This window comes from Micromys minutus, assembly GCF_963924665.1.
Source record: "Micromys minutus genome assembly, chromosome: 10".
NCBI lineage: Eukaryota > Metazoa > Chordata > Mammalia > Rodentia > Muridae > Micromys > Micromys minutus.
In genome coordinates, this window is record NC_137979.1 from 13,415,876 (window position 1) to 13,442,174 (window position 26,299).

General features: G+C 47.5%; 1 protein-coding gene across 1 annotated transcript; it reads right to left on the reverse strand.

Annotated features, from left to right (window-relative positions):
- Positions 1 to 2,003: 2,003 nt before the first annotated feature.
- Positions 2,004 to 26,247, reverse strand: USP22 (ubiquitin specific peptidase 22). The gene is made up of 13 exons (XM_080924601.1): positions 25,928 to 26,247; positions 20,806 to 20,938; positions 19,193 to 19,306; positions 15,394 to 15,495; positions 14,514 to 14,683; positions 11,431 to 11,578; positions 10,733 to 10,838; positions 9,410 to 9,568; positions 8,436 to 8,562; positions 7,369 to 7,460; positions 5,942 to 6,004; positions 5,354 to 5,503; positions 2,004 to 4,656 (listed from the first exon to the last, which is right to left on the reverse strand). The coding sequence occupies exons 1-13, from the start codon at positions 26,096 to 26,098 to the stop codon at positions 4,614 to 4,616; spliced, it is 1,578 nt and encodes a 525-aa protein (XP_080780727.1). The 5' UTR covers positions 26,099 to 26,247; the 3' UTR covers positions 2,004 to 4,613.
- Positions 26,248 to 26,299: the final 52 nt, after the last annotated feature.

Here is a 26,299-nt window from a genome sequence, read left to right on the forward strand (position 1 = left end):
GGCAGGGCCTGTAGGGCCCCTCTGCCTTCCTACTACAATGTGAGTTGTCAGACACAGTAACCACACTGAACCACAGAATATCACTCCGGATCTCACGAATGGCATTCTAGGATTAGACATTGTGAGCAAGCCTTTGGGCTGGATAGATGGCTCAGTGGTTAAACACATTTGTTGCTCTTTCAGGGGACCCACATGGTGGCTCACAATAAACCATAGCACCAATCCCAAGGGTGCTTTCACTCCTGAGAACATCAAGCACATAACATGGGCAAACATTTAGGTTCTTGTTTTTTTTTTTTTTTTTTTTTTTTTTAAGAAAATAGCAAGTTTTAGAGACACGTTAAGACCTTTTGAGCAGGGAGAAGCACAGCACAGAAATTGAGATTCCCAAGTAAAGCAAACATATCACAAAACAGACACTCCCTTCATCAGAAACAGCTTCTTACTGCTTGGGACTCAGTGGGACTGGAGACATGTCACATACCAGGTGAGCTAACCGATCATCCCACAAACAAGTGTTCTGAGCACTTAGCCCTAAGGTTCCACGTGAAGCGGCACCCACCCTCTTAGACCCAGGCCTAAGACATGAGCTCTGGTCCATCCAGAAGGACAGAAGAGGCTGCCCAAGCAGGTGGTGTCCTTTCCACATCAACACCGCTCCTCTTAAGTGACCAGATGCCCATGGAAGAAAAAGCTGTTTCCAGATGGGTCTCCATGCCCAGGGACGCTGCTGGGAATGACAGTCTGCAGCCCCACCTCTCCCAGTTTTGCTGGTAGAATCTGTGACTGAAATTTTCAACATTGGGTCTATTGGGATTCCAAAGATAATCAAAGCAAGCAGCACTATACAGGGTGCTTAGAGGCTGCAGCTACACATACCGTACCCATACCGTCAGCTCTGCACCCGCCTGGCAGAGGATGGCAGCCAGACTTATACAGAACTGCTAAAGGGAATTAATGGGAACATCTGTGGCAGGCTCCATACCATTACATTAACCAGAAACCATTACATAATGCTGGCACCCCAGAGACAAGTACAGCATGTAGGTCTGAGGTGATTATGAGACCTGCTCAGTATTAGGCTTAGAAACTAAGCCACAGACTTGTTATTTCACCTGTCCTAGAAAATAAGTTTAATGAGCTTTTTTAAAATGTGAGTTTTGCTTGCACGTATGTCAGTATGAGGGTTTCAGAAGTCCTGCAACTGGAGTTAAGACAGTTGTGAGCTGCCATGTGGGTGCTGCGAATTGAACTGAAGGTTCTCTGAAAGTAGCCAGTGCTCTTAACCACTGAGTCATCTCTCCAGCCATACCTTTTTTGGGGGGGGGGGGAAGCTGGGGGCTGAACCCACATTATGAATGTTAATGTACTTGCTTTCCCTAAGGTATATCCACATTTTGAGTGGTTCTTAATCTGAAGGTCTTATTCCTGAGGGTGGGTGAAGTTCTGACAGTGCCACACAGTGGGCAAGCTGTGGGTTCATGGGGCATAGGTCTCTGGACTGTATTGATATAAGGCATCCAAAATAGGGAGGGCCAGAATTTCAGACTTCAATGGCTTATGAGACAAGGGTCTGATCCAACCAAGCGAGGAACTGATTCACAGAGGCTGGAGTGGGTTAAGAGGCATCCCAATATCTGCCGTGCACTCTGCTTGGCCATGCGGTCATGGACTTCCCCAAACGACCTTGCCGAGTGTTACTTATGCCCCTGCCCACAGAAGACAACTTCTTCTTTTCTTTCATTTTTTTGAGCCAGGATCTTGCTGTGTAATCCTGGCTGATTGGAACTTGTTTGCAGACCAGGCAGAAATCTGCCTGCCTTTACAGTGCAGGGATTAATGTGTGCAGAGCAGGTATAGGGCAGCTCTACCCACAGGGAACCCACAGCTAGCCCATGCTAGCATCTTGCCTGCTGCTACCCACATTTTGGCTGGCTGTGTTAGTAATGAGGTGAACAGTCAAGCTTCAGAATAAAATGCAGCTTTATTGTGATATAGGAAAGACTAAAAGCCACTAGGGAGGAGTCAAATAGCCCCTCAAAATGACAAGGGAGAGAAAAGTAACTTAAATGTCTTGGTAATAAAACTTCTAACCACAGTACAATTATTGTTTTTTCCCTCACGATTTTTTATTTCAAAGCCATAATAAATGAAGCAAGCCACTTGTCAAAAAGAACAATTTTACATAAGGAAAAGCATACACATCGAGCCAAACGCAACAGCACTCAGGTTCACATGACGTGGGGAGCTCAGGTAGTGCCCAGCTCAAGGGGGACTTCTGGGATGGAGAGAGGTATCACAGTCCCATCCTCACGCCTTCACCTCACTGAGGACATCTGAAGGCTACTTCACTCTCCTGTGAAGCTGGCGCCAGCGGTATATGGAAGGTCTGCGCACTGCTTTAGACTAGGCGTGGGCAATGCAGCCTTTGGTGAGATGCACTTCATGACCATCTGAGCACAAATACTAGGCAGGTCTTACATGGGAAACTTTTCCTGCCTAGCTGTCCAGAGGGGGAACTGAAAGAACTTCCCAAGCCCACTGCTTAAATACGCTGTTGCTTAGTCATCCACACATGCCTGTCTAGTGGAGACATCACGCTGAGGACCCCAGGACAGAGAGGTAGGGCCAGATGGATGTGTGGCAGACATGGAGTTGGCTGATGTTGCCACAGGTAGAGTGAAGTGTTTAGAATGTTAAAACCACAGTGAAGGAGGGGAATGCTTCCGGATAGAAAGGGGTTAGTCGAGGACAGAAAACACATGCCCCGAATACAGAAGAAATGGGCTGTGTGCTGTAGGGACAGAGGAAGCAGGCCTGGCCAGCACACCTGCTCATCACCCCTGCTCTGGACGCCCCTCCACTGGAGTGTCAAGGAGGCAGACCTTCAGGAGCTTGGGGCTCTGGTTCCCATAGGTACCTGCAGTGAAGTCTTTTCTGTGGACTTGTTCACAAATACAATGTGCAGCCCCAAGGGCATCTTCACAGCAGAGTCCCACAAACATGGGTCCATCTCTTGAGAATCTAGGCTCAGCCATACTCAATAAAGGATTTTTTCCTAAAACATGCTTCAAATCTGTTCTTTACTTTAAATGCAGAAATAGAAACACACCAGAGAAGAACAGGGCAAGTGTCACCACACGACGAAGCTTTTGCTGTCCCTGACTTTGGGTGATTTTTTTTTTTTTACACCGACTGAGCAGTGTTAGTTCATCCCATCAGTTAGCTGGCTAAGGAGCTGGGCTGAACCCTGTACTGCTCTTTTATAGCCTGTAAGTGAAAAAAAAAATCTTATTTTCAAATAGTTAAAAAAAAATCTGTACACATAATTATATGTAATTTAAATCACAACCGTACTTGCTATGCAAACATGATGCATGTGTTACTGGCTATGGGCCAACGGCTCAGAGCCTGGCTCTCAGGAAATACTTGCCTGTACTGAATCTCCTGGGTGGTGCCAACAGCCTGAAAAGGCAGTGGTGTAAGGACAAACACCCAGACCCTAGATTTCAATTTCTTAGAAGTGGGCAGCCCAGGCCTTGTCCAGGGATACATGCAAAATATCTCAGTCAATTTCATGACTGACTTGTCAGCAGAACTGGTGGAGCCTCATCCTGGCTGTAACTACTCAGTGAACACGGGGCACAGGCAGTCGGGTAACTATATACGCCATGCAGCCTCCCCCCGGACCACTCAGCTGCAAATCTCACGCAGCCACTAACCCACTCTGGGCAGGCAAAAAGACCAGAGACCAAGAAGAAACATGGGAGATTGGGTCAATGGAACCATCAAGAAATCTGCTGCCAAGATCAAGATACCAGGGACCCGATCTCTACTGCCTGGCCACCAGCTAACTGTGAAAAGGCAGGCAGGGCACAGGGCAAGCAACAACACTGGTGAAAAAGCGAGACACTCGCTCTCAGAAGGGAAGAGGCTCTTCTAGAATTCCATATAAACTCAACAATCATCCACTTCACTACTATCACGTTTATGAAATTCACCACGGAAAGGAGCAATGGGGTAGAGGTAAGAAGATGCCTATTTCTAGAACATAAAGAGAACCTCGGGCTGCTGTTTCCACATGCAGTTGATGCTTAGTTATCTGTAGGACAGATGTATTTGTAGCCTGTGGGGGGCCTCAACCTGGGCCTGGGGCTATCTTACAACTTTAGACAGAACAGAATCAACCTCTGCCCTTCATGCCAGAGGGCTGTGGCAAGCACTCTGTCCTGGCAGCATCTTTGCCCATACAGCTTGGATGGGCTCATTTTCAAGGAGGCAGGTGCTTTTAAAACCCATGTGGGATGGCAGGGTGAAGCACCAGGCAGGTTGGTCTGCTCTGAAGACACCCAACCCCAGCATACGAGGCTGAAAGGGCAGGTACTGGCGAGGGAGCTCCTTTCCACCAAGGGCACGGTACTCAGCTCTGGCAGCTCGTCCCACCTGACACACCTCCTAGTGCAGGGGAGCCATGTGTGAGGCTCGCCTGTACAGGAGGAAGACCGTGTTCTGATGTGGGGGGAGCAGGGATCATGTCAGGAAGCTTGCCAATTTGTTCTCTTTCTTTCTCTCTCTCTTTCTTTTTTTTTTTTTCTAGTCAGCAAGGGAGGAGTCTATTCATATTCCAGGAACTGCTTGTGGTAGAAGAGTAGGTACCTGTGGAGGCAAAGGGGAAGTGAGCTTAGTCCTAATTTACAAGACAGCCTATGCCAATCAAGAATGGTTCACATGCCTGAATTCTCAAATGGCTACTGTCAAGAAAGAAAGATGCTGCCTGCCTTCAATCAAACAACTTGACCACCATGCTTACTAGAGAGTCACTGCAGCCCTGGTGACTTCCTGTAGTTGTTACCTCTCCTGGTCACAGTGGTGCTACCCTCACACAGAGTCTATGTCTCCTCAACCCAACCCCTGCCCAGTACTGTATTCTTTTCTCTGACTCCTCTCCTAGGGATCCCAAGGCCCAGAGCCTCACATGTACCATCTGCATCTGTGGCAGGTGGTCTACCCTGGAGCCGAATCTTAGGGAGGTTCAAGGTGAAAAACAGATCACAAGTAACAACAGGACCAGAGAAGCTGATCCAGAACTGCTGCATTGCTTGGTTAGAACAAATGCCAACCACAGTGGTCCCTGATTTAGAGGTGCGACTCTGTCCAGCAACACTCCCACCCTGTAACATGATCTACAGGTAACTTCTGGTCCAAGGAACCATTGTCCCTTCAACAACAAAGCCAAACCAAATTAAGGTGATATGTCTAGTGTGGCAGATGCAGCCAAGCCACTGGCTTTGGTCAGACAGGAGGGATGGACAAACATCAGCACAGGTTTCTCAAACCCCACCCCCAGACATACCCTTCGCTGTCCAGCACGTCTTTGATGCTGGCCTTAGTGATAATGGCATCATCACACTTGAACCACTGGTCTTTGTGCTGCCGGATGAAGCTGGTGTAGTGGCCACTCTCCAAGGTCCCTTGATGGTTAACAACGGCAAACAAGGAGTACCTGGTATGAAAGGAGAGAACAGCTGAACTGTGGTCTGTTGAACTGGCAGAACACCTCCAAACTAAAGCAGAATATGCTGGCTACAGAGTTGGGAGAGCCAAGGCAGCATCTCAGCTCTGGCCAGCAGAGACAATCCCCAGAGCCACACCAAATGCCATGGAGTGGTGGCAGCTCACAGTGAAAAACCTGCTTTAGTCGGTGTCATCTGCCTGTCTTACTAACGGCAGAGGGACAGGACCAGAGAAAAAGCAGGTTCGTTAGGTGGTGCTCCTAAGCAGATCCTCACCAGGTCTCTACAGTGGGGTTGCCACCAGGAGGGGGACTGTTCAGATGAGAAGGACAGATTGGGAGCCTGAGAAATGGGAGCTGAGCATGGGCCATACCTGCATGACCACAATACCAGCTCACCCTACCCCTAGGCCCTGCAACCCCACATACTTGTTGTCATTGTTGAGACTGTCCAGGGGCTGCTGGTACTGCCCGTTCATCCTGCTCTCTTTGCTGTAAGAACAGTAACAAACCAGAATTACCACCTCCCCAGATACAGGCTCTGACTACAGCATTAATACACAGGTCTACTCCATCACACACACCAGTTTTGCATGCCAGACTGCCCCCATGTGGTGGTAAGATATCTAGCTTGGGCTGGAGCTCCTTGGCCTCCTAGTGTTGGTGCAGGTGCACCTCCCCAACACCCCATCCTCATGGACCCTGAAGCCACATGCTGCCCAGGGGCTTCTGACACTGGCTTGTGAAGAGTTTTGCTTGTAACACACCAAATGAAAGGCTATGTGTAAGTTAACCCCATACTACACCCTTAAAAGAATGTAAGGGAAATCCTGAAGTAGCTTACTAGCAGTAGGTTGGACAGAGTGGGAGGAAGGGCTGAACAGAATACCAAGTCTTAAACTAGTTTGGTGTTTACCTACAGCCAAAATAAACAGAAGACAGCAAGTCCCGTGAGACCTCAATATCAGCAACTAAGTCACTCCAGCTCTAGATATGTGAATACCCCATTTTACAAAGAGATAACTCTGACGGTCTATGCCATAGGTTTCAGCCAGTGACCTATGAACCTGGACCACAGCTACAAGGAAGAGCATCAATAGCTAATAGGAAGCCTGCTCAGGACAGTATAGTGGGCTGGGGTGTGGCTTCTGAAGTGTACTGTCTGCATCCTGACCCCAAGAACAGCAAATGTGACCCATTTAGAAAACCTGTGCAGATGGGTAGAGGATGTTGACATGGGGCCATCTAGACAGGTCCGACCCTTAACCACTAATACCTAGAAAACAGACCAATGATTGAGAAAGGGTCTTGGCCTAGGGTAGTAACAGACAAGGACCCAGAGGCTCCAGGAGCTAGGTGAGTCTAGGGGGGAACCCTTTCAGGATCCTTCTTACCAAGTTTCATATTTCTGGCTTCTATTATTGTGAGAAAATAAAGTTTTATTGTTTTAAGCCACCACACTTACAGCTGCCAGCCACAGACAGCAAACCAAAGGCATCAGCAAACACTGTAGTTTTTAGAGGGTTAAGTTTGATATAGTCTATGATACACAGGATTAGATCTCAAGGAAGAACATCAACCTGGTTTATCTGTATTTCAAAATCTGTCTCCATCAACCAAAAAATGTCACATGTGGTAAGCCTATAGCCTTATCCTGATGAGATGCCAAGTCTGAAAGGCGGTAAATGATGAAGGATGTAGACCACAAATGGGCAGCCCACAGTAAGATCATGGTAAGAACTGGAGTGGCATGAGGCCTAGACAGCTGTCATTACCTTGTCTAAAGGCTGTCACTGGATAAGTACCCACCAGTCAACTTGCCTCCCCACAGACACAGGGGCACCAACCCTTTCTACCTGGAGGCCATAAAGGGTGTCATGTCCAATTCCAGGGGAAAAGACACATATGTAGTGATCTTCCGCCGAAGTTTGGCTGAGTGTTCAAATCGCTGCAGAGAAAGGGTAACAGTGAGCAGACTGGGAAACAGCCAGGCGACTACGCCTGGAGGCCCAGCAAGGGCCTTGCAGAGCTTCTACCTTCTTGACTGCTTAGTCTGCCTCACTGCCTCCGCAGCAATACTGAGATTACAGTTGTATACTACCAAACACAAACTCATCCTTCACATTTTTCAAGACTAGGAAACAAATCATGTGCAGCCTTTAGAGACTCAAACACCAGCACTGGCTACTCTACCAGAGGACCTCGTTTTGATTCCCAGCACATGTACTGGCTCATGTAATGTCAGTCCTCGAAGATCTGACACCCTATTCTGCATTCTGTGGGCACCAGGTATAATGCATAGACACACATGCAGGAAAAAAAACCTGTACATATAACAACACCAGACCCAAATTCCTACTACCTACTACCTGGCCTTTCCCACAAAGGACCTGCAGAATCTAGACTTAGACTAGAGTTTGTTTTCTGGATCTTTCTTTCTGCAGCTCTGGGGTGGAACTCAAAGTCTCATGCATGTTAGGCAAGAGCTCTACCACTGACTCACACCTCCTAGCCTGAGGCTGGGTCTATTTTTAAGTGAAATGGAAAGTTAAAAGAGGAGTTGGGAAAATGGCTTAGCAGTGCTTGCTACACAAGCTTGAGCACCTTAGTCCATATCCCTAGCAACCACATAAAATGCCAGGTGGACAAATGCACCTGTAACCCCAGTACTGTGGGAGGTATAGACAGGAGGATTGCTGGGTTTGCTAATGCAAGCCTAACTCCAGGTTCAGTGAGAAGCCACGTCTCCATGCAGTAGGGTGGCATGTCACAGTGCAGGACATCTGGCCTACGCTGGCAGAGACAGGAAGGTGCAGGAGGCAGCCCCACTTCCTGCTTCCTGGGACTGGTGCATCAGTGAGCTCAAGGCTGTACTGCAGGCTAATGCCAGGCTGCCCCAGGGCTGCTTTTCTGGGAAACTCACTTTGAGATGGAAACAGGCCACAATGGGCAGCTTCTTCATGGTGAGCTGCTTTGTGGACTCTTGGTAGCTATGGCAACCGCTACACTTGATCTTGGCACTGCTTCCTAAGTGCTCTGGTCTGGTAAATCTACAAGGCATTTAAAAAACATGGTTTTATTGAAAAATAAAAATAAAAAACATGGAAAGAGGAAAATAAAAGACATGGAAGAAAGGAGAACAGATCATTTACCACTCAAAAGTTCACCAGCAGTTATAGGTGTTGTATTTACACAAAGAAGAACCTTGTCTTCATCTTTTCCTGATTCTCGCTTGTCTTTGTGTGGTGTGTGTGTGTGTGTGTGTGTGTGTGTGTGTGTACACATATTTAGTAGTACTAATGAAAGGTCTGGGAAAACAGTGATAATTCTAACTTCCAGCAACACAACCTGTCTGTAAACGGAGCATACAGCCACACAAAGCTACACACAAATGACTCAATAAACAAATGGTGCACCATCCATGGGCCACCAGTCAGCAATGAAATGCTATGATCCACGCTCATACACAGTTCTCTGGGCTGCCAGAGGTGACGAAGTGAAGAGACTATCCCACAGGTGACATGCTGTGAGATTCCACTCACAAACCTCCCTGAGAAATCTAGAGGAAGCTAAAATTGAACTGCTTAGGTGAGGAGCAGACGGGGGTTGTGGTTGCAGATGAAGGCATGGCTGAGAAGGACTGTGAAGCTCCTGTCTACACCAGCTTCAGCAACTGCTTTGACATATACACTCATCCAACCCCTCTGTGCTGTGTGGGTGTCATGGTGGAGGACTGGGTAAGGTACCAGGATCGCCATGTCACCTTACAGCTGCAGGATAACCTACAATGATCTGTTATTTTGTCTTTTTTTTCCCCCGTTAACTTTTAAAGGTCGAGTCACGTAGTAAAAGGAAGGAAGAGATGGTGTTCTGAAGCAGCCTGTAGATGTGTCTCACCTCCGCAGGCAGTCTGTGAGAGTGGTGGTCCCGGATACGTGGCTCTCCCCATTGACCACACTGCCCTCGCTCCCTGGGCTTAAGGGCCAGAATGGCGTGGAAGAACCGGGCAGGTCTAAACTGATGTCCCAGAAGGGGTCTATGGTGGTGGAGACCCCGCTGCAGGGGAAGAGGAAAACACATGAGAACTTATGAGGACTGAAGCCTACTGTGGTCTCTGAGGCAGCCCATCTATCCACAAGGGACCTCAGGGTAAGACAGGGTAAGATAGGACCAGTCCTTTATACTTTGAGGAATCTGGCAAAGTATAAAGTCCAGAGCTACAAACAGAACCCTGTGTTCTAGGATCCACCTCACAACAGGAACTGCAGCAACACTGCCCAGATACTAGGTGCCCTGAATGGGCAAAGACAGAGAGACCTCCATGTACAAGTACAAACCTGGAGCCCCACAGACCAGTCTGCTACACTTAACAAGGCTGACTCCTGCCAGGAGACTTAAGTTACAATATTTAAAAGAGGAAACTCAGAATAAGAAATTGACCAAATAAGGACCGAAACTGAAGATCACCTCTTGCTGACATACGAGGCCAGAGAGGGAGAAATTCTACATTACTCAAAGACAAGGTCTCAAAGGAGCACAGTTCCTGGAAAGCCGTGGAAACTCTGTTCAGAAAGCAGGTAGGTACTGAGGAATTGTGGAGGGGATAAAAACAATAGTGTGCAGGATGAGCCAGAGGAGTAAGGACAACAGAGGCGTGGGTGGAAGGGAACTGCTAAAGGAACCTTTCTGCTTCTGAAGATGAAAACTCTGAGCAATGGGCACACCTGATAAGAACTGTGACTTTATGTCAGCAAATGGAAAAGGAGCCAATTCTCACTTTGGACCACAGAAGCCAATGATCTGCCACCTGCAAGGGCTATTTGCTTTAGGTCTTGGTCTTGACTATAAGGAAAGCAGAGAAAACTGTATGAAGCTGCTGCGGATATCCTGCTGAGTGCCACAGCAAAACTCCGCAGGCCTCCAAGGGGAGTAGGGAGTCAGACTCAGGCAATCTGTACATTTCTTCTGCCTTTTCTACCAGAGGTATCTTATCTCAAATGATTAGAGCACACCTGTTTAAATAAAACTGTCCCTCACCTGAAACTAGTGCATGTGCTTTACCATGAGCACCACAGAACTCGGGGAGCCTTCCCTAAGGTGGTGCTTAGCTTTAGGCTTGAAGCCCACACAACACTCAGCCTTGCTGACTGGGAAGTGGGTCAAAAAGTGCCCTGGCAAACTTACACTCATGGTGACTATCTGGCCAGTGGGAGCACTTACTGGCAAACTTGGCATGTAACATCAGACTGGAGCCCACCCGTAAAGATCTGGTCAATGATGCAATTGCAGTGGTTAGGATTGTTGGCTTTCTTCCCGTTGTCATCACCTGAGGACGGAGATGTGTAGATATCATTAGTAATGTCACCAAGATAGTACAATGTAGCCAGCAAGTCCACATCCACCCAGCAGAGGCAGGACAGCAGGAGTTACCAACACTATGAAGAGTGAAGGCATTCACTTCAGGAGAGCTCTCTGGTGATGGAGTTGGGGAGGAGGTGGTAATGTCATTCTTCCTTGCCCTTTTTCCCCTACAGGGTAAGGTATTTCTCTGCCTGCCTCCCCACCTGGGTGCTGGGACTGTAGGTGTGGATGCCAGTGCATTAACTCTGGGATCTTTACTCTTGTACAGAGATTCCCACCTGTAATCCCAGCACTGAGACAAGAGGACCGCTGCTTTATTTAGGCCAGCATGAGCTACACAGCGAGACCTTGCTTCCAAAAATACCCCCAAATCAATTGATACTAACAAATACACCGTGGAGAACTCCCTGGAAGCATGGTTTTCCTTACTGGAAACAGAGCCTGATTATACCAACCATACAAGACAATCAAGCAGACTCCTATAAGCCTTGCTCTGAGCCATTGCTAAGGGAACTCCCGCCTGCCCCAGCCTAGCAGAGGGATGGTGGCAGGCCCACCTTTGCAGTGGCGGTGGAGAACGTCCAGGGCGGCAATGAGGAACTCATGGGCATCCTGCTGCTCGTAACCTGCCAGGTGCCGGGCGTGCGTCCACACCAGGTGTAGCAGCTTGTACGGAATGTGTGGGGAGCGGTGCCCCGAGTAAAACTGTTCAGAGAGAAGGAAAGGGACAATAGGACACCTGCCAGCCTTCATCAGACAAAAACATCACAGCTGCACAGACTGGGTAGGACAAGTTTGATCAAATGAACTTGCTCTTCTTTTGGCAAACGGGATTACTATGTTGACTCACTTTCCTTCACTTTATTTTCACTGATAAGTCCACACAACAAACAGCAAATTCAAGTGACTTACTCTATACAATGTTTGCCTCACAAAACACCTGCCCACCCTCCTGGGATGCTGTGTGACAGCATGGCTACTGGGGACAGGTACAATGGGGCCAGTGAACATGCTCCTGGGAGCCCTGCTTGGTCAGATACGTAAGACCAGCTGACGCGAGCAGCTCTGGTATTCCCTTCTGAGCCACTGTATGCTTGAGACTATTCCTCGCACAGCTGTTTTGTTTTAGCAAGTGGCATTCGGGCTAGATATCATATATGACTGGTCGAGAAGAGTTGAATGTTTCAGTGTCTGGAATAGTTGCAAAGATATTACTGAATCGGGCAATCTGAAAATGCTCCTGTGCTCAGAAGGCTGTAGGTCACAGAAGATTTGGAGTTCAGGTTTTTCAGGGCAAAGATGCGCAATCTCAAGGCCATCCTGTCGCTTTTTATCACTGGCCTCTGTATATACATAAGCCCTAAGCACTCAAGGAATGAATGGGATATTCCCAATTCTTCAACTGATGTTGCTGCTTTGTAAATGGCCGCCAGTACCAATCTGTCAACAATGTAAACAGCTACCAAGTGAGCAAGTCTCCTGAGCCTTAAGCCCTTTCACCACCTGAGAAAAGCAAAGCTAACTCACAGCCATTTTGCAACGAAGGAATCAACCTCAGGGCCTCAGGTGTACCAAGCTCTACTGATGGGCTTCACCCCAAGCCTGTCTGTAAACTGAGAGTTTAAGTTCATTCTTAAAAGGAACATCATACATCTAAAGAAAGTGATCATGGCACAGTAAAGCCAAGAGCCAACCAGATACCTGTTTAAGCCAGAATTCATGTCTACGTTCATCATTATACCAGGGCTGCTTCTGCCTGAGAAGCCACTTCATGGAAACCCACAGTACAAAATTAAGTACATTTAAGGCCACTTTAGAAACAGGGAAATTCTGTTTTAATCCCAAGCCTTAAAAAACAAACAAACAAACTCTGAAACTCCATTCAGCAATTCAAACAGCAAATTTTCATCACAATCTAGAGAAATACGAAGACATATTTACACATTGAGACACGGCAGGAAAATACTCAATGCCTTTGTTTTCTGAAATGGCATCACTGTTTCTGTAAGAGCAGGAGTCTACAGGGACAGTAAACTACACAACAGTCTTAGGTCACTGAGGCGTCCCAAGAAGCATATACTGGCATTGGAGTAAAGTGGATGTGTGATGTGTTAAAACCAAGGCCGTGGTGAGGTCACACAACACAATCCTGCTGGAATGGACACCCCAGAGTCAGCTCCTGCCTGGATCCAAAACTGTGGTTGTTAGGCTTTCAGGGTTTGGGTTTGGTTTTGTGACTTCCACAGTTCCTGTCAGGACCCATAAAGCTGGATATTAAACTAATTTAAACTGAACTGTTTTCATGTATTGGACACAGAAACCCAGCGACAGTCTGAAGGTAGATTATGAAGTATGTACTAACCATGGTGGGTGTGGAATTTTCTATTAGTGGCAGAATTGGTGACCACAGTCTTGGAATGTACAATATTTTGTGTTTTGTTTATCAGATGAAAGGTGTTCAAATTCTACTAGTAATGAACAGCTAGAGACTAGAACTAAGCAGCAGATTCACCCAGCACTAAAGTCACCAAGTACTTGCTGCAGTTGACTGTTTAATACTGCATACTAAAAACCAAGGACAGCAACTTAACCAAGGTACTGGAGAGAAACACTTCACACAAACCCCTGCGTATATTAAAGCCCTTATATCTTGGAAACCACCCCAGTGTCTAACCCGGGCTCCCACTAAATGCACTATGACCACTACACAAAAAAATGCTTTTTGGCAAGACAAGAGAGCCCACATGGACTCTGAAGTACCACATCAAGGAGACACAGACAAACCTAGTAAGGATGGTGAACTAATGCACATGCATAACATGTGGGAAATATGCTAAACATCCATCCATACCACATGTATGGGCATGGGAATTCTGGGGACGAAAACCTGTGTCACCTATGAAGGTGGAGGTGTCACACATTTGTCAACTCACAGAACTATATACTAGGATGTTTTACTGGATGCAAATTATACTTTACTAAGCCTGAGCTTAAAAAATAATCCAAGAGAGATGCATTAGTCACATGGTAACTAGCGGTTTACCCCAGTGACGCCCAGGACTCATTTTGGAAGGGCCAGCTGAGTCATCTCAATTGCAAAGCTGCTGTGTAACTCTGTCCACTGCTCAACCCTGGGCAGTGGCATAAAGCAGCCTAGTGAAAGGAATGAGGCTGTCTGCTGGTTTCTGTGCAGGGCAGGGCCCCCCAGTTTCTAGGATGGGAAAGAAGTTATGTGGCCTGAGTCTATGAAGACAAGAGGTCCTGAGATGAACCTGAGCAGGTCCCACCCCTGAGCAAGGGGACGATAGGCACACACAAGTGTAGCTATGATTAGATCAAGGACGCAGCCTTAGCTCGTCTCTGTGCTGCCAGCCTGCAGGGCTCGAGACAAATGCCATCAATCAGTTCACTGCACCACACCCACCACTTTGAGGGCTCCTCCCCTCGGTGAACAGTATGCCTTCAACAACCAAACTAACAACCCTTCCGTAACAACCCCTTTGTAAAAGCCTTGTCTTCCACAGTACAGTCACGCAGTGGAAGATAATTAGGCAAGGTCTTCATCAAGTGTTCCACTTCTTTCTCAAGTGGGGGAAAGGCAGCTGTCTAGTTGTCCCTCCCCAGAAGCTGCTGCACTCACCTCCTGGAAGAGAGAAGACATCTCACAGACCAGGCAGGAGCTAGGGCTCTGCATCTCACAGCGGTGCCTATCTGAGAGGAAGAAATCCCTCAGGAGCGGCGTGTGGGTCAGTGCCTGCACAATGCAGTTCATGAAACACGTGTTCCCCAGGTTGATCAGTCCACGAAGACCTGGAAGGAAGTCATCGAGAGCAGGGTCACCTGTGCACTGAGCTCAGACCAGCCACACCCTGACACTAGTCACTGTCTTCAACTACTCATGCAGTAGGAAAGTGCCATGCTCACTAGTCTTTAATGAACTGCACAAACCTCGTTGCCACTGCCCCCTCCACTTGGTCCTTATGTTTCCACAAACACACTATGAAAACAGGCAGGTCAAAATGGAGCCTCTCTAACAAAGCTAAGTGTTTTTCAAACAAGCTCTAAAATATACTTCCTCCTTTTTAGAAGACTTGGTCAGCGTGAGGGGCGAGTTAGGGGTGTGTGTGTGTGTGTGTGTGTGTGTGTGAGTGTGTGTGCATACACTACTTTTAATCCCAGCACTTGGGAGGCAGAGAGATCTCAGAGCTCAAGACCATCCCGGTCTACAGAGTTCCAGGAGGTAGGGAGGGATGGCGAACACCCTCACTCACTGGCATGTCACCTTGCGATGAGGAGCAGCTTTGACTTGGTACACTTGAATCCCTTCAGATAGACAGACGCCAAAGAGCTAAAGGGAGCGTCCCCACTCGTCTCTGCACCCCACATCTCCAGCAGCCCCTGAAGACCAAGTGCTTGAGAGCTGGATGCTCAACAAATGCAGGAGGGACTCAGGCAAGGCCTGCGCCACTCCGGGAAGAACGCTAAGCTGACTGAAGACAGCAGCCCGCAGCCTCACCGACCTATGGTGCAGTTGGAGGTGATCTTCCGCCTCTTCGGGTTGTGCTTCAGCAGCTCCAGCTCCCGCTTAGTCGGTTCCCACGTTGAAAACTTCTCCCCAACACCTAAGGAGATGAACAACAGTCTTGGGGATCACTAGCTACGATCTCTTGTAAATAAAAGCTCTGAGGACTCGACACACTCGGACTGCAACTCAGAGAGCCACCCTTCTTCTAAGTCCCTACTGTGCAGAGAAATGTCAGATCGCCAACAGGAGTTGGCCTCAGTGAGTGTCTGTAACGTGCCCTGTTTATTGAGTCAAGGAGAGGAACATAACCGATCAGACCACCAGGTACTAAAGCCTCTCAGATGCCTTGGATCCTGGGGTAGATATGGTAGCACCAGCTCCGATGGGAGCAGCTTGGTAACTGCTGGCCTCAAACTCGAAGGTCAGCCTGCCCATCTTCCAAGTGCTAGCACTGTGAAACCATGCACCACGACACCCAGTTTAAAATGCACTTCTGATCTGCTCACTGGACATACCACAGAAGACTGGAACCCACAATGATAGCCAAAAGGTGGAGAGGGGCACACTTCACTCTCACACCTCACTCAGAGGACTGCTCCACACTACTTAAAATTCCTAGTTCAACACACCTGAAGAGTGAGTACATCACTTGCCAGATGGACTCAGAATGACTGAAGAACTCCTTTTTATCCTGCCACATGACTAGTGACTTAACTAATGACTCAAGTGTCCTGCACAAAGAAGCAATATATCCCCACATGACAGTGATATGTATCATTCTGAGGGGCCAGAAAAAAATATAAGTCTGATTTTCCTTCAGAAACAACCTGCTAAACACAAAACCCTGACCCCTCAGGAAACTGCCCTGTATGATGGTTAACTTTTTGTCAACTTGGCACAGCTAGGATCATCTGGGATGAGGAGACCTCAACTGAAAAACTGCTTCCATCAGATTGGCCTGGGGAGGTGGTCCTGGTGTGTATGAGAAAGACAGTGGAGTGAGGGGCTTTCCACCATGGCTTCTGCTTTAGTTCCTGCCCTGAGTTTCCTACGTGGTGGATGAAGACCTGGAAGTGTAAGATGTTTGTCAGTGTTTTTTTCAATAAAGAACAGTCAAACATGGTGGTAGTCTACTCCCCCTGCCCACAGAGACACAGGCTCCCTGGTTAAGTGGGACATACCAGACCCAGCACTGTTAATGCAAACAGTGAGTCTCTCAGGAAACTGAAAAGGAAAAAAAAAGGGGGAAAAAAAAAAAAAAAAACAACAACAACAAAGAAAAAAAAAAAAAAACAAAAAACAGGGAAATAAAGAATAAAGCTCCTAACACTTTGTACCTGTGACTTAGTGTGTGACAGAAAGCACACGTAAGGACAGAGTCAGAAACACAAACCTAGAGTGCCACAAGAGCCACCAAACACTTGCTAGGAGAGCAGGAGTCTAAGCCACTAGGGAAGCTTAGCTGCTCTAGTTTCCATCTACTATGAGGATAATGGTGCCCCTCCTACAAGGAACTGATACACTATTTTTGGTACTGTTTTTCAGAGTACTGAGACGCCGAGAGCATTCAGGATGAGGTAGGTGGGTACACTGGTGTGGAAGCACGGGGCTAAGCCAGGTTCTCCAACGTGTCCTCAAGTGGGTTGGAGTCGTGTTTCCTTCCTGACCCAGGCAGAGCACCACAGAACCCACAGCCACTGGGACATTGCCTGGCCAGGCCGATGCCTGGGAACAACGGATTGAGCTGATGGAGGTTCCTCCATGAAGTCAGATGCCTGCACCTGCAGGCGCAGTTCTGCAGGCTCCCCTTTGCTCCTTGAATCTCTCACTATCTCAAGTTCTACCCCACCGGAAGAAAATTCAGGCTCACTGTGACAGACGGCCGGTGTTAAGGACATTATAGAGATAAATTTAAAATGCCTCTAAGTCGTATGTATTAAGTCACTCCACTGGGCAGGGAAGATGGCATATTGGCTAATGTGCTATGTAAGCATGACAACCCAAATAAGGATCCCAGTACCCAGGCAGAAGCCAGGCATAACAGCATGTGCTTGTGACCCCAGTGCTGGGGGCCAGAGTCAGCCCCATCTTCAGGGCTCATTGATACGCCGGTCTTGTTGAAATGTTGTGCTCTAGGTTCAGTAAGAGATTCTAAATGTATGGTGGGTGGCAAGTGACAGAATACTGGATGTTGACAGGAGGGTGTGCACACGGACAAGCCAGCAAAATTCAAAACTCCTTTCACTAGAATTTCTTCACTCTAGGCTTATGCAGTAGTTCAATATGATATTTTATTAATGCATAGAGTCATAAAGGTATTTGCTAAGGATCTTTGTGTAACATTTATTACGATGGGCGATTTCTTTTTATGATGAGTTAACAGAAGATCCAAACCTCTGCAAACAGAAACATTCAAGGAACCAGGCGGCTTCCATACACGTAGCAAACCAAAGGGTTATCTTACTATTCTAAACTTTACTAAGAGATATAAGTACCAATTAAATCGTTACCATATGCTTTTATCTAGCATTCAAAGTTTCTAAGAAGTTTTTTACTAGATAAGAATGTAGATTTAGGAAATGAACGCCATTAAGACTGTAGTGGTGAACTGTTAATCCCGAGCTTCCGCACATCTTGCCAACTGGCCAGAGTTCACTGAATTCAAGAATGAAAGACACAGACGTGGACCCACGCAGCCTTATTTCTAATATTCCTCACTAGCTCAATGGTTGGGCACTTCCTGAACCTCCCTCGGTTAGTACACACTCCCCTCCAGTCTTCCTGAGTTAACACTCTCTGAATCTATTTCATCTTTGCTGCCCCGCTTCCTTCTGGGCAGCCCTCCCAAGGGGCCACTTTCCCTTTGCTCCTACATTTCAGCTGTCTCACCCTCCTCTCCTTCAAGCATGGTCCGTCCTATGCCCCTCTCATGGCCGAATTCCTTGATCCTCACCCCTGAAGATTTTTTACCCAGGAATCCTAGAAGTCCTGCCTCTTTCACGCCCCCCCCCACCAGCCACTGGCAATGTTATTTCCCAATCAGAACCAACTGGGTGCCGGCGTCCTTTAACCTAAGTGCAGGACACTATAAACAGGTTTTTTTGGGTAACACAATTAGCATGAGAACACAAGCCCTACAGACTGATACTGTAAGGATGTACTTCTGCATCCTTTCTGGACTCTGCTTTACCTGGAACACAAACTTACCACCTTGTAAATGCTGAGACAGACTGTTTTTGCTAGTATGAAAGACATAAAAAGAGAATGAAATTCCTAATGGTGCTGTCACCATGATGTATCTAACTCCATGGCGAAGAAGAGCTTGAATCATTTAGGCACAGGCATATTTCAACAGTTTTTGTTTCTTCCTTTTTAGTAGCACTAGGGTTCAAGCACTAGGCTTTGTATATGCTAGGCAACAGCTCCATCCCTGAGTAGACACCTGGCCCAATAATTTAGAACTTTCACACCAGCCCAGCAAGAGTCAACACAGTATCCCAATCTGCCAAGGATGAGAACTGAATAAGAAAAGCGAAGGACTGTAGTGTGTAGCAGACCTTCCATGGGGAGAACGAACAGCCTAGGGTATTGTGGAAGCGCCATCCATCCTCCCCTGAGGACCAATAATCCACTTCAGCTAAATATCCATGCTTCCCACAGCAGCTATCACTCCTACAAGCTGTATGGCTGCCTCAAGAGAACTGTGGCTTGCTCTTCTCTCCTACGTGGCCCAAACCAGCTTCTCCAACCACTTTTGGGTCACCCAGCCTTCTCTCTAAGCATGGTGAACGCACCTTGCATCTTCCAAGCCTTGCGCTGCTCCTCTTTGGCAATGATTTCTATGTCTTTGTCATAGATGTAGTCCTGACACAAGAAGCAGTAAATACCTCCATACATCAGGTCAATAGCTGCAGAGAGAGGAGGGAAAAGAACATAATTCACTCTGGCATGGCAAGGTAGTTCTTCGGACAGCTGAACTTGGAACCACATGTTCTAGACACCACCTGCCCAGAGTATCTTCCTCCTTGAGTTACAGGAGCTCCAACTTCCAGGGTTTACCCAGGGTGGGTGAAGTGTGTCTGCTGTCTCCAGAAGCTTCCCGAGGGCTTATCGAGAATAAGACACATCTGAGCCCTGCAAAGTACTAATTAATGGATCAGGACACTCTGATTCAGCTGTGCAAGCTCAGAATTAGGGCTGAACTTCATAAAGCATTCACTTTAGGTTAACGGGCGTTCGGCTTTGCTGTACCCTGAATGGCTGGCAGTCTAAGAGAGGCAACAGCGACTTGCTGTTTCTTCTCATCTTGACTATATTGTTCCTTCTCCAGGGGCAGTTGAAATAGTAGCAACTGCTACTTTAACATTTATAAAATTGGAACTGCTGGGCCACAGGAATAATTCTAGGTGTCACTTTCTGAGGTGCTGCCAGACTCTGAAACACATCTTCCACTGAAACAATGAGTTTCTGGTTACAATGAAAGAACTCTATAATAACAGGAAAAAAAAATGTAACAAACAAAAATAAAAAACCTTAGAAAAAATTTTTCCAAAGTAGATAGAATAGAAATATCCCCACTGAGTCAAAGGACAAATCTCAGCAAAGTTAGAAAATATTTCAAGAGAAATAAAAATTAAAATCTGCCAGGCACGGTGATGCATACTTTTAATCCCAACACTCAAGAGGCAGAGGCAGGTGGATCTCTGAATTTAATTAAGGCCAGCCTTGTCTACAAAGAGAGTTCCAGGACAGAGCTGTTACACAGAGAAACCCTATCTTAGGGGAATATATGAATGAATGGATGAATGAATGAATGGATGAGCAAGCCTATCACACTAACACTTCTGGACATAGGGAGGGTATAGACACAGCGCTAAGATGAGAACTGGTGGTTGTAAATGGTCACGTTAACCAAGAGCAAGCCAAGTGTGATGAGCATGTTTAGAAGCCCAGCACATTGAAGGCTGACATAGGAGGATCCCTCTAGGCATGGGGCCACCCTGAGTAACATGACAAGACTATCTCAAAGAACAAAGCAACTGCTGGACATAGTGGGCAAGCCTATAATGCCAGCTCGGGGTACAGGAGCAGGAGAATCACAAGCTTAAGGTTATCTTTGGCCACAGAAACAACTCTAGCTCCCCACCCCTCCCTCACACACTGCACAGACCTGACATCACACAATGCTCAGCTAGCCTTTCATGAACCTGCTTTCCTGGAAACCAGGAAAACCCCTGGCTGGAATTTAACACCAGTTTAAAAAGCTTTAAGCAAATGGTACCAGACACTTGAGTTCAGTTTCAAAAGCCACTTGAGTTCATTTCATCACAGTGGGCCTTTTGGAGAGATACCATGCTCACTCACAGAGCCTATACCTGTTCCTGTCCCCTGCAGGAGGGCGCCTTACCCAGGTTGTGCCGCTTTGACTTGGCATGGTCATGGATGTGCTTCTTCGTGAAACAGCCAAAGAAGACACAGTAGAGGCAAGAGTGCAGCCGGTTCAGGTGAATGCCGCAGACATGGCAGACACAGGACTTTGCCTGGAATTTAGATAATGAGTTATAAGCAGTGTGCAGACAACAGGAAGTCCTGGAAACCAGGATCCATGCCAAAGAGAGAGGAAGGGTGGAGCTGTCCTCTTAGTCTTTCCATTCTCCCCAAAGTGCCTAGTTTGGCTCAAAACAAGATCAATAAGAGCACAGCTATGATGATGTCATCACATTCCCATGCGCAGTCCCGACTGGCACCTCAGGCCAGCACCACACGCACTCTAACCAGCAGCTCAGACCCAGCCATCCTTATTCTCTGTGTAATTTCAAGGTTTGCAAATCAAGGTTCTTAAAAAAACAAAAGCAAAAACACTACCCAAGAAGAGAGATATGAGTCAAAGCAATATATGGGAACAAAAGAGAAAAGTTCACTGTCAAGAAAGAGGCTACAGAAACCCAGCAAGGCAATCATAGGGAATATGAACACAGTGGTAGGCAATTCTAAATATTCTCACTACCCAAGCATATGCCAATTTGTGCACCATGGAATGCTAATTGGGCAAGCAGGGCACAATGTGACACAGATATCAACAGTAAGAATGAATTACTTGCACCTGATAAAAACAAAGGGCACCAAGTCCAATCTGCAATTCCTACCACAGAAGCACACATAGGAAGTCTTCACAGAATTCCATCTAACAACTACAGCAGGGGACACAGACAAAGCCCAGTTTCTGTAACCATTCACAGCAACAACTGACTTAACCGAAATCACCTGTAAACGCTACATCACCAGGCAAAATAACAATGGTACTCGGAAATTGCAGAACACACCAAGTATCTACCAAGTCAATGAACAGATAAATAAAGACACGGACCACAGGTAGGGAACACACAGAACAAGCCAGCCCCTGAAGACTGTGGCTGGGGAGGATGGGGTGCAGACACAGTGTGCCAAAATCTAGTAGAGGTGGACACAAACCACATAGCACTGAACACCCCAATTCACACTCCAGTGTTGCCTCAACCATGAAAGGCAGCATTCTGCTCTGCCTGCTGTACTGAGAGTTTAGTATATAAAAGCAATACATGCCAGTACTTGAGTATGGACTATGTATGAGATAGCCCCATTCCCTCATTATTCCTGGACAGTGTTCATTAGTATAGTCAGACTGTCGTCATTCTTATGGGGGTCAACGGCAATAATTACCAAGATGTCGCCAAACAATTCTTAACGTGGGAAGAGGACAGCAAACATGGACCTGGAGATGGCATATTACAAAAAGCATTTGCAGCTCTCGCAGAGGACCTGTGTTCAGTCCCCAACAATATGGCAACTCACAACTTCCTCTAACTCCAGCTTCAGGGACTCTGACACCCTCGTCTTGCCTCACAGACATACATCACGCAAAAACTCATACACATAAAAGAATGGTAAAAATGAACCAATGAAAAATATATAAATACATGACAACTGTTTTCTTACAAATGACACTAAGGCAGAACTGCAGGCTTGCTACTTGCATGGAAGGCAATCTTTCTAGGCTAATGAATTTAAAAATCAAACAAACAACCCAGGATAGCTTCCCTTCCCAACACCATCAGCTAGTCAACACAGTGCAACGTGCAATGACCATAGAAAACAGGAAGTGGTCTTTGACAGAGATAAAACCCTGATTTTAGCAGATAATAGTAGCACACACCTGTAGCCTCAGCACTCTGAAAGCGGAGGCAGGAGGATTGCTCTGGACTACATAGGGAAACACTGCCTTAAAAACCTCAAACAATTATTAATAACCCCCCACTCCCTTTATGCTACCGAAGCATGGCTTGCATAACCGTAAGTTTAACCTTTACTTGGTGGCATGTACAGTCAGCGGCCAACGGATGGTATGGCAGATCAAGATCCTGAGGTGGGCGATACCTACCCACAGAGCTTATGTGTAGTGTATCTTCTGGGCTCATGTTCCCCACAAGTGAAGACAATTTAGACAATGGTTTACTTCATAGCACTGAAAAAAAAAATCCTCAAAGCCCTGGGGTAGCTCATAAGACACCTTCACAATTAAAGTTTATTAAAGTCAGTCTGGGGTTAGCACTAAATGTTGGCACAAGTAACCTCCCCTCCTAAGAGATGGTGATGGGACCAGAAGCTAAACCCATGTGAAGGATGAGGCAGAGACTGGAGGTTGTAGCCAGGGTCTCAGAAGAGGGAGGCCAGAATGGATTCTTTCTCCCAACATTTCACATCTGCCCAGCACTTGGGGCCTGAGACTTTTACAGTACAGTCATTTGTTGCAGCAGCCCAAGGACACTGGCAGAGGTCATGGCTGCTATTAACCCCAGTTTCCATCTACCAATACTGCTATGTTTGAAGATGAATTCCCAGTAACCCTCACAGCTCAGGTTTCAAACCCCATTTAGGGGTCATCATGAAGCAGCCAGTAAGAGGCAAAATGGGGTGCCCAGGGTGCTGATGGGGTCCTGTGGAGCAGCACAGCCAGTCTGAGGAGCCAGTGGCAGCTAAGCTGCTTTCTAGTCACAAGCAGTGGTTGTGGTGGGCTGCAGGAATGTGGCTCCTGAGCTGGCAGCAGCCTGCCTAGGGCCAGCACCCAGCCCTGTGAGCTGGTGGGATGAACTGCAAGTTAACCTGGAATAGGCCATGCAGGGAGCCTTTGCCACCACATCCACATGAAGGTGCTGGCTCTCCTAAGTCACTCCACAGACTGCCAATAGCTCTGACAGACACCTACGATGCTTCTTTACCTTGTTAAGTTGTCATATAGTGGTTTCATTATGACATCTTAATACATATTTATCACTGTACCTTGCTTGTTCAACTCACCTCCAATGCTGTCCTCTCCTTCCCCAACCTCTTGGAACCCCCCCCCCCCCCCCCACAGATATCCCCTTTCTGCATCGGTGTGCTTGCTTGGGAGTGCTGTGGATCAGTGACCATGCCATCCACCTCTAGCTTTCTGAGAAAAGAAATCTCTACTGTTCATAGAAGGCTCCGGCAATTTACACCCGCACCAGCAGCGTGCATGCGGCCCTCTTTGCCTGGGGTGAGATGGAATTTCAGCGCAGTTTTAACCAGCATTGCTGATCGGTGAAGATGAACGAACACCTTTCTAGAATGTGTGTGTGTGTGTGTGTGTATATATGTATATGTATGGATGCATGTATATATGTATGTATATATATATATACACACACATATATTTTTTTGCACCACCATGCACAAACTTCTTTTTAAAAGAATCACTGGCTTGTGAGATGAAAACATTCTGCGTCAGAGGGTTTGTCACGAGTGACGTTCTATTCACAAGCCGAAGCCTGGGCACCTTCAGAGCACAGCCGCCTGCCTTCATTTCCTACTTTACTGTAGTCCACCAAAACAACACAACTCCTGAGTGTTTGTGTTGTGCTGGTGTGTGAACTCTTGGCTGTGAAGATGATTTAATAAAGAACTTGTAGCATGGTGGAAATTTAAATACTGAGCTGAGCAGTCCTAATGAGAAAGGAAGCCTTTCATTTCCTTGTGTGAAGCTATACAAAAGGAAGAGTCTGGGGAGATGAGAAAGCAAAACAAAGAAATGGGAGGATTCCTCCATTTAATCCCACGCTTCTGACTTTACATCTCAATCCAAGAAGCAACAGAATGCACCAGTGACAAAACTATGACCTGTGGAACGCTGGTGCCAGTCTGGTATTTTTGTGCCAGGGTGATGGTTCACTTCTATAATCCCAGTCCTCACAGGCTGAGACAGAAGACTGGGTGTTTAAGGTCAGCCTTGGACCACACAGAAAGACTCCTGTCTCAAAATACAAAGTAACCCAACTCTAGTATTTTTTGAATCATACACTTCTACTACCAACAATCTTGCTCCAATCCTAACAGACTCTGTTATAGAACATATAAGCCTTTAACATCCTAAAAGATAAATATTGTGGCCACAACTGATTTTAAAAAAAGGAAATTTAGGCAGGGGTGGAGGGTGGGTGTTTGCATTCACCTTTAATCCCATCATTTGGGAAGCAGAGGCAAGATCTCTGTGATTTAGAGGCCAGCCTGATCTACAAATTTAGTTCAAGAACATCAAGGGCTATAGAGAGAAACCCTGTCTCGAAAAACTAAAGAGGGAGAATGTGATGCTTAACATGATATACACAGTGGGTTTGTCAGTTTTCCCGTTATAAGACGCTACTCGAGAAACAAAATTCCCTATTCAGTTTTCACCTTCAAAATCAAATTGTAATAATTAAGTTTTTTTTTAAGATTGAAGAATAACGTTTTCCCATCTCCAAATCACTAATAAAATAACCATTGTTGCTGGGGTTTACAGGACCAGCAGCAAACAACAAAACAGCCACTACCTCGATGGCTGTGGCTGTCAATCACCTCCTACACACTAAAAATCTTGCTTCTCAAGTGCGCAGAAGCCCTGCCAGCCTCAGGTGTCCGCGTTGGTTCTCAGTCTCGGGAACTGGCTGCTATCCACAGAACTACCCTGCAGACCCCGACCCACCACCGCGACCTTTACAGACAAGGAATTCTCTGTAAAGGAACATCCAGACAGATCTTTCTCCTCCCCCCCGACTCAGTTTTATCCCAGATCCCCTCCCCCTCCCTTCGAGGCTTCCGTCGCCACACTCCCAACAGCGCCAACTAGGCGGTCCCTTGCCCCCTCTCAGCACGATGCTTCCTCTTGCCCCCTCCCAACACCATGATGCTTCTTCTAGCCCCCTCCCCGCACCGCGAGGCTCCCCCCCAGTCCCCCACCCTGCACCACGAGGCTTCCTCTAGCCCCCTCCTCACACTGCGAGGCTTCCCCTGGTCCCCCTTGCCCATATCAGGATGCTTCCTTTAGCCCCTTCCCTGCGCCGCGAGGCTTCGCCTTGCCCCTTCCTCTGCCCCTCCCCCGCACCGCGAGGCTTCCCCCTCACGCCCTCCCCGCAAGGCCAGGCGCCCTCCCCACACTACGAGCCTTCCCACTCCCACCAACACTCCTCGGATCCCAGCGCAGGCCTTGGGCGCACCTTGCGCTTGCGAGCCTCGGCAGTTCCGCTCCACACGAAGCACTGGTAGATGGCCCGCAGGTTTTGCTTCCAGTTGTCCACCTTGAAGCTGCCCAGGTGCGAGCAGCCCGGCGGCGGCACTGCCACCTCAGCGTCCATGGCCTCGACCTCAGGCTCCGGCCTGGCCACCATGGCGGGCAAGGCCCGGGCACGCGGGGCAGGCGGCGACGGGGGCGAGGACGACGCCAGCGCGGCGAGAACAAAGCTGGAGGGACAAAGACCGCGTTGAGAACCCAGGCAAGCGACAGCAACACCGACCGCTCGCGCAGCTCCCTCCGACTTCGAGGAGGGCGGGGCGGGGTGGGGCGGGGCTGTCCGCGGGAAAGGATAACG

What these genes read in the sequence shown, in the direction of transcription:
- USP22 (XM_080924601.1), bottom strand. Translation starts at nt 26,098, where the DNA reads ATGGTGGCCAGGCCGGAGCCTGAGGTCGAGGCCATGGACGCTGAGGTG. An exon ending in CAAGGCTTGGAAGATGCAAG is followed by an intron (nt 15,496 to 19,192) that starts GTGCGTTCACCA and finishes TCATCTCCTTAG; the next exon opens with GTGTTGGGGAGAAGTTTTCA. An exon ending in CACCTCCAACTGCACCATAG is followed by an intron (nt 14,684 to 15,393) that starts GTCGGTGAGGCT and finishes ACTTCCTTCCAG; the next exon opens with GTCTTCGTGGACTGATCAAC.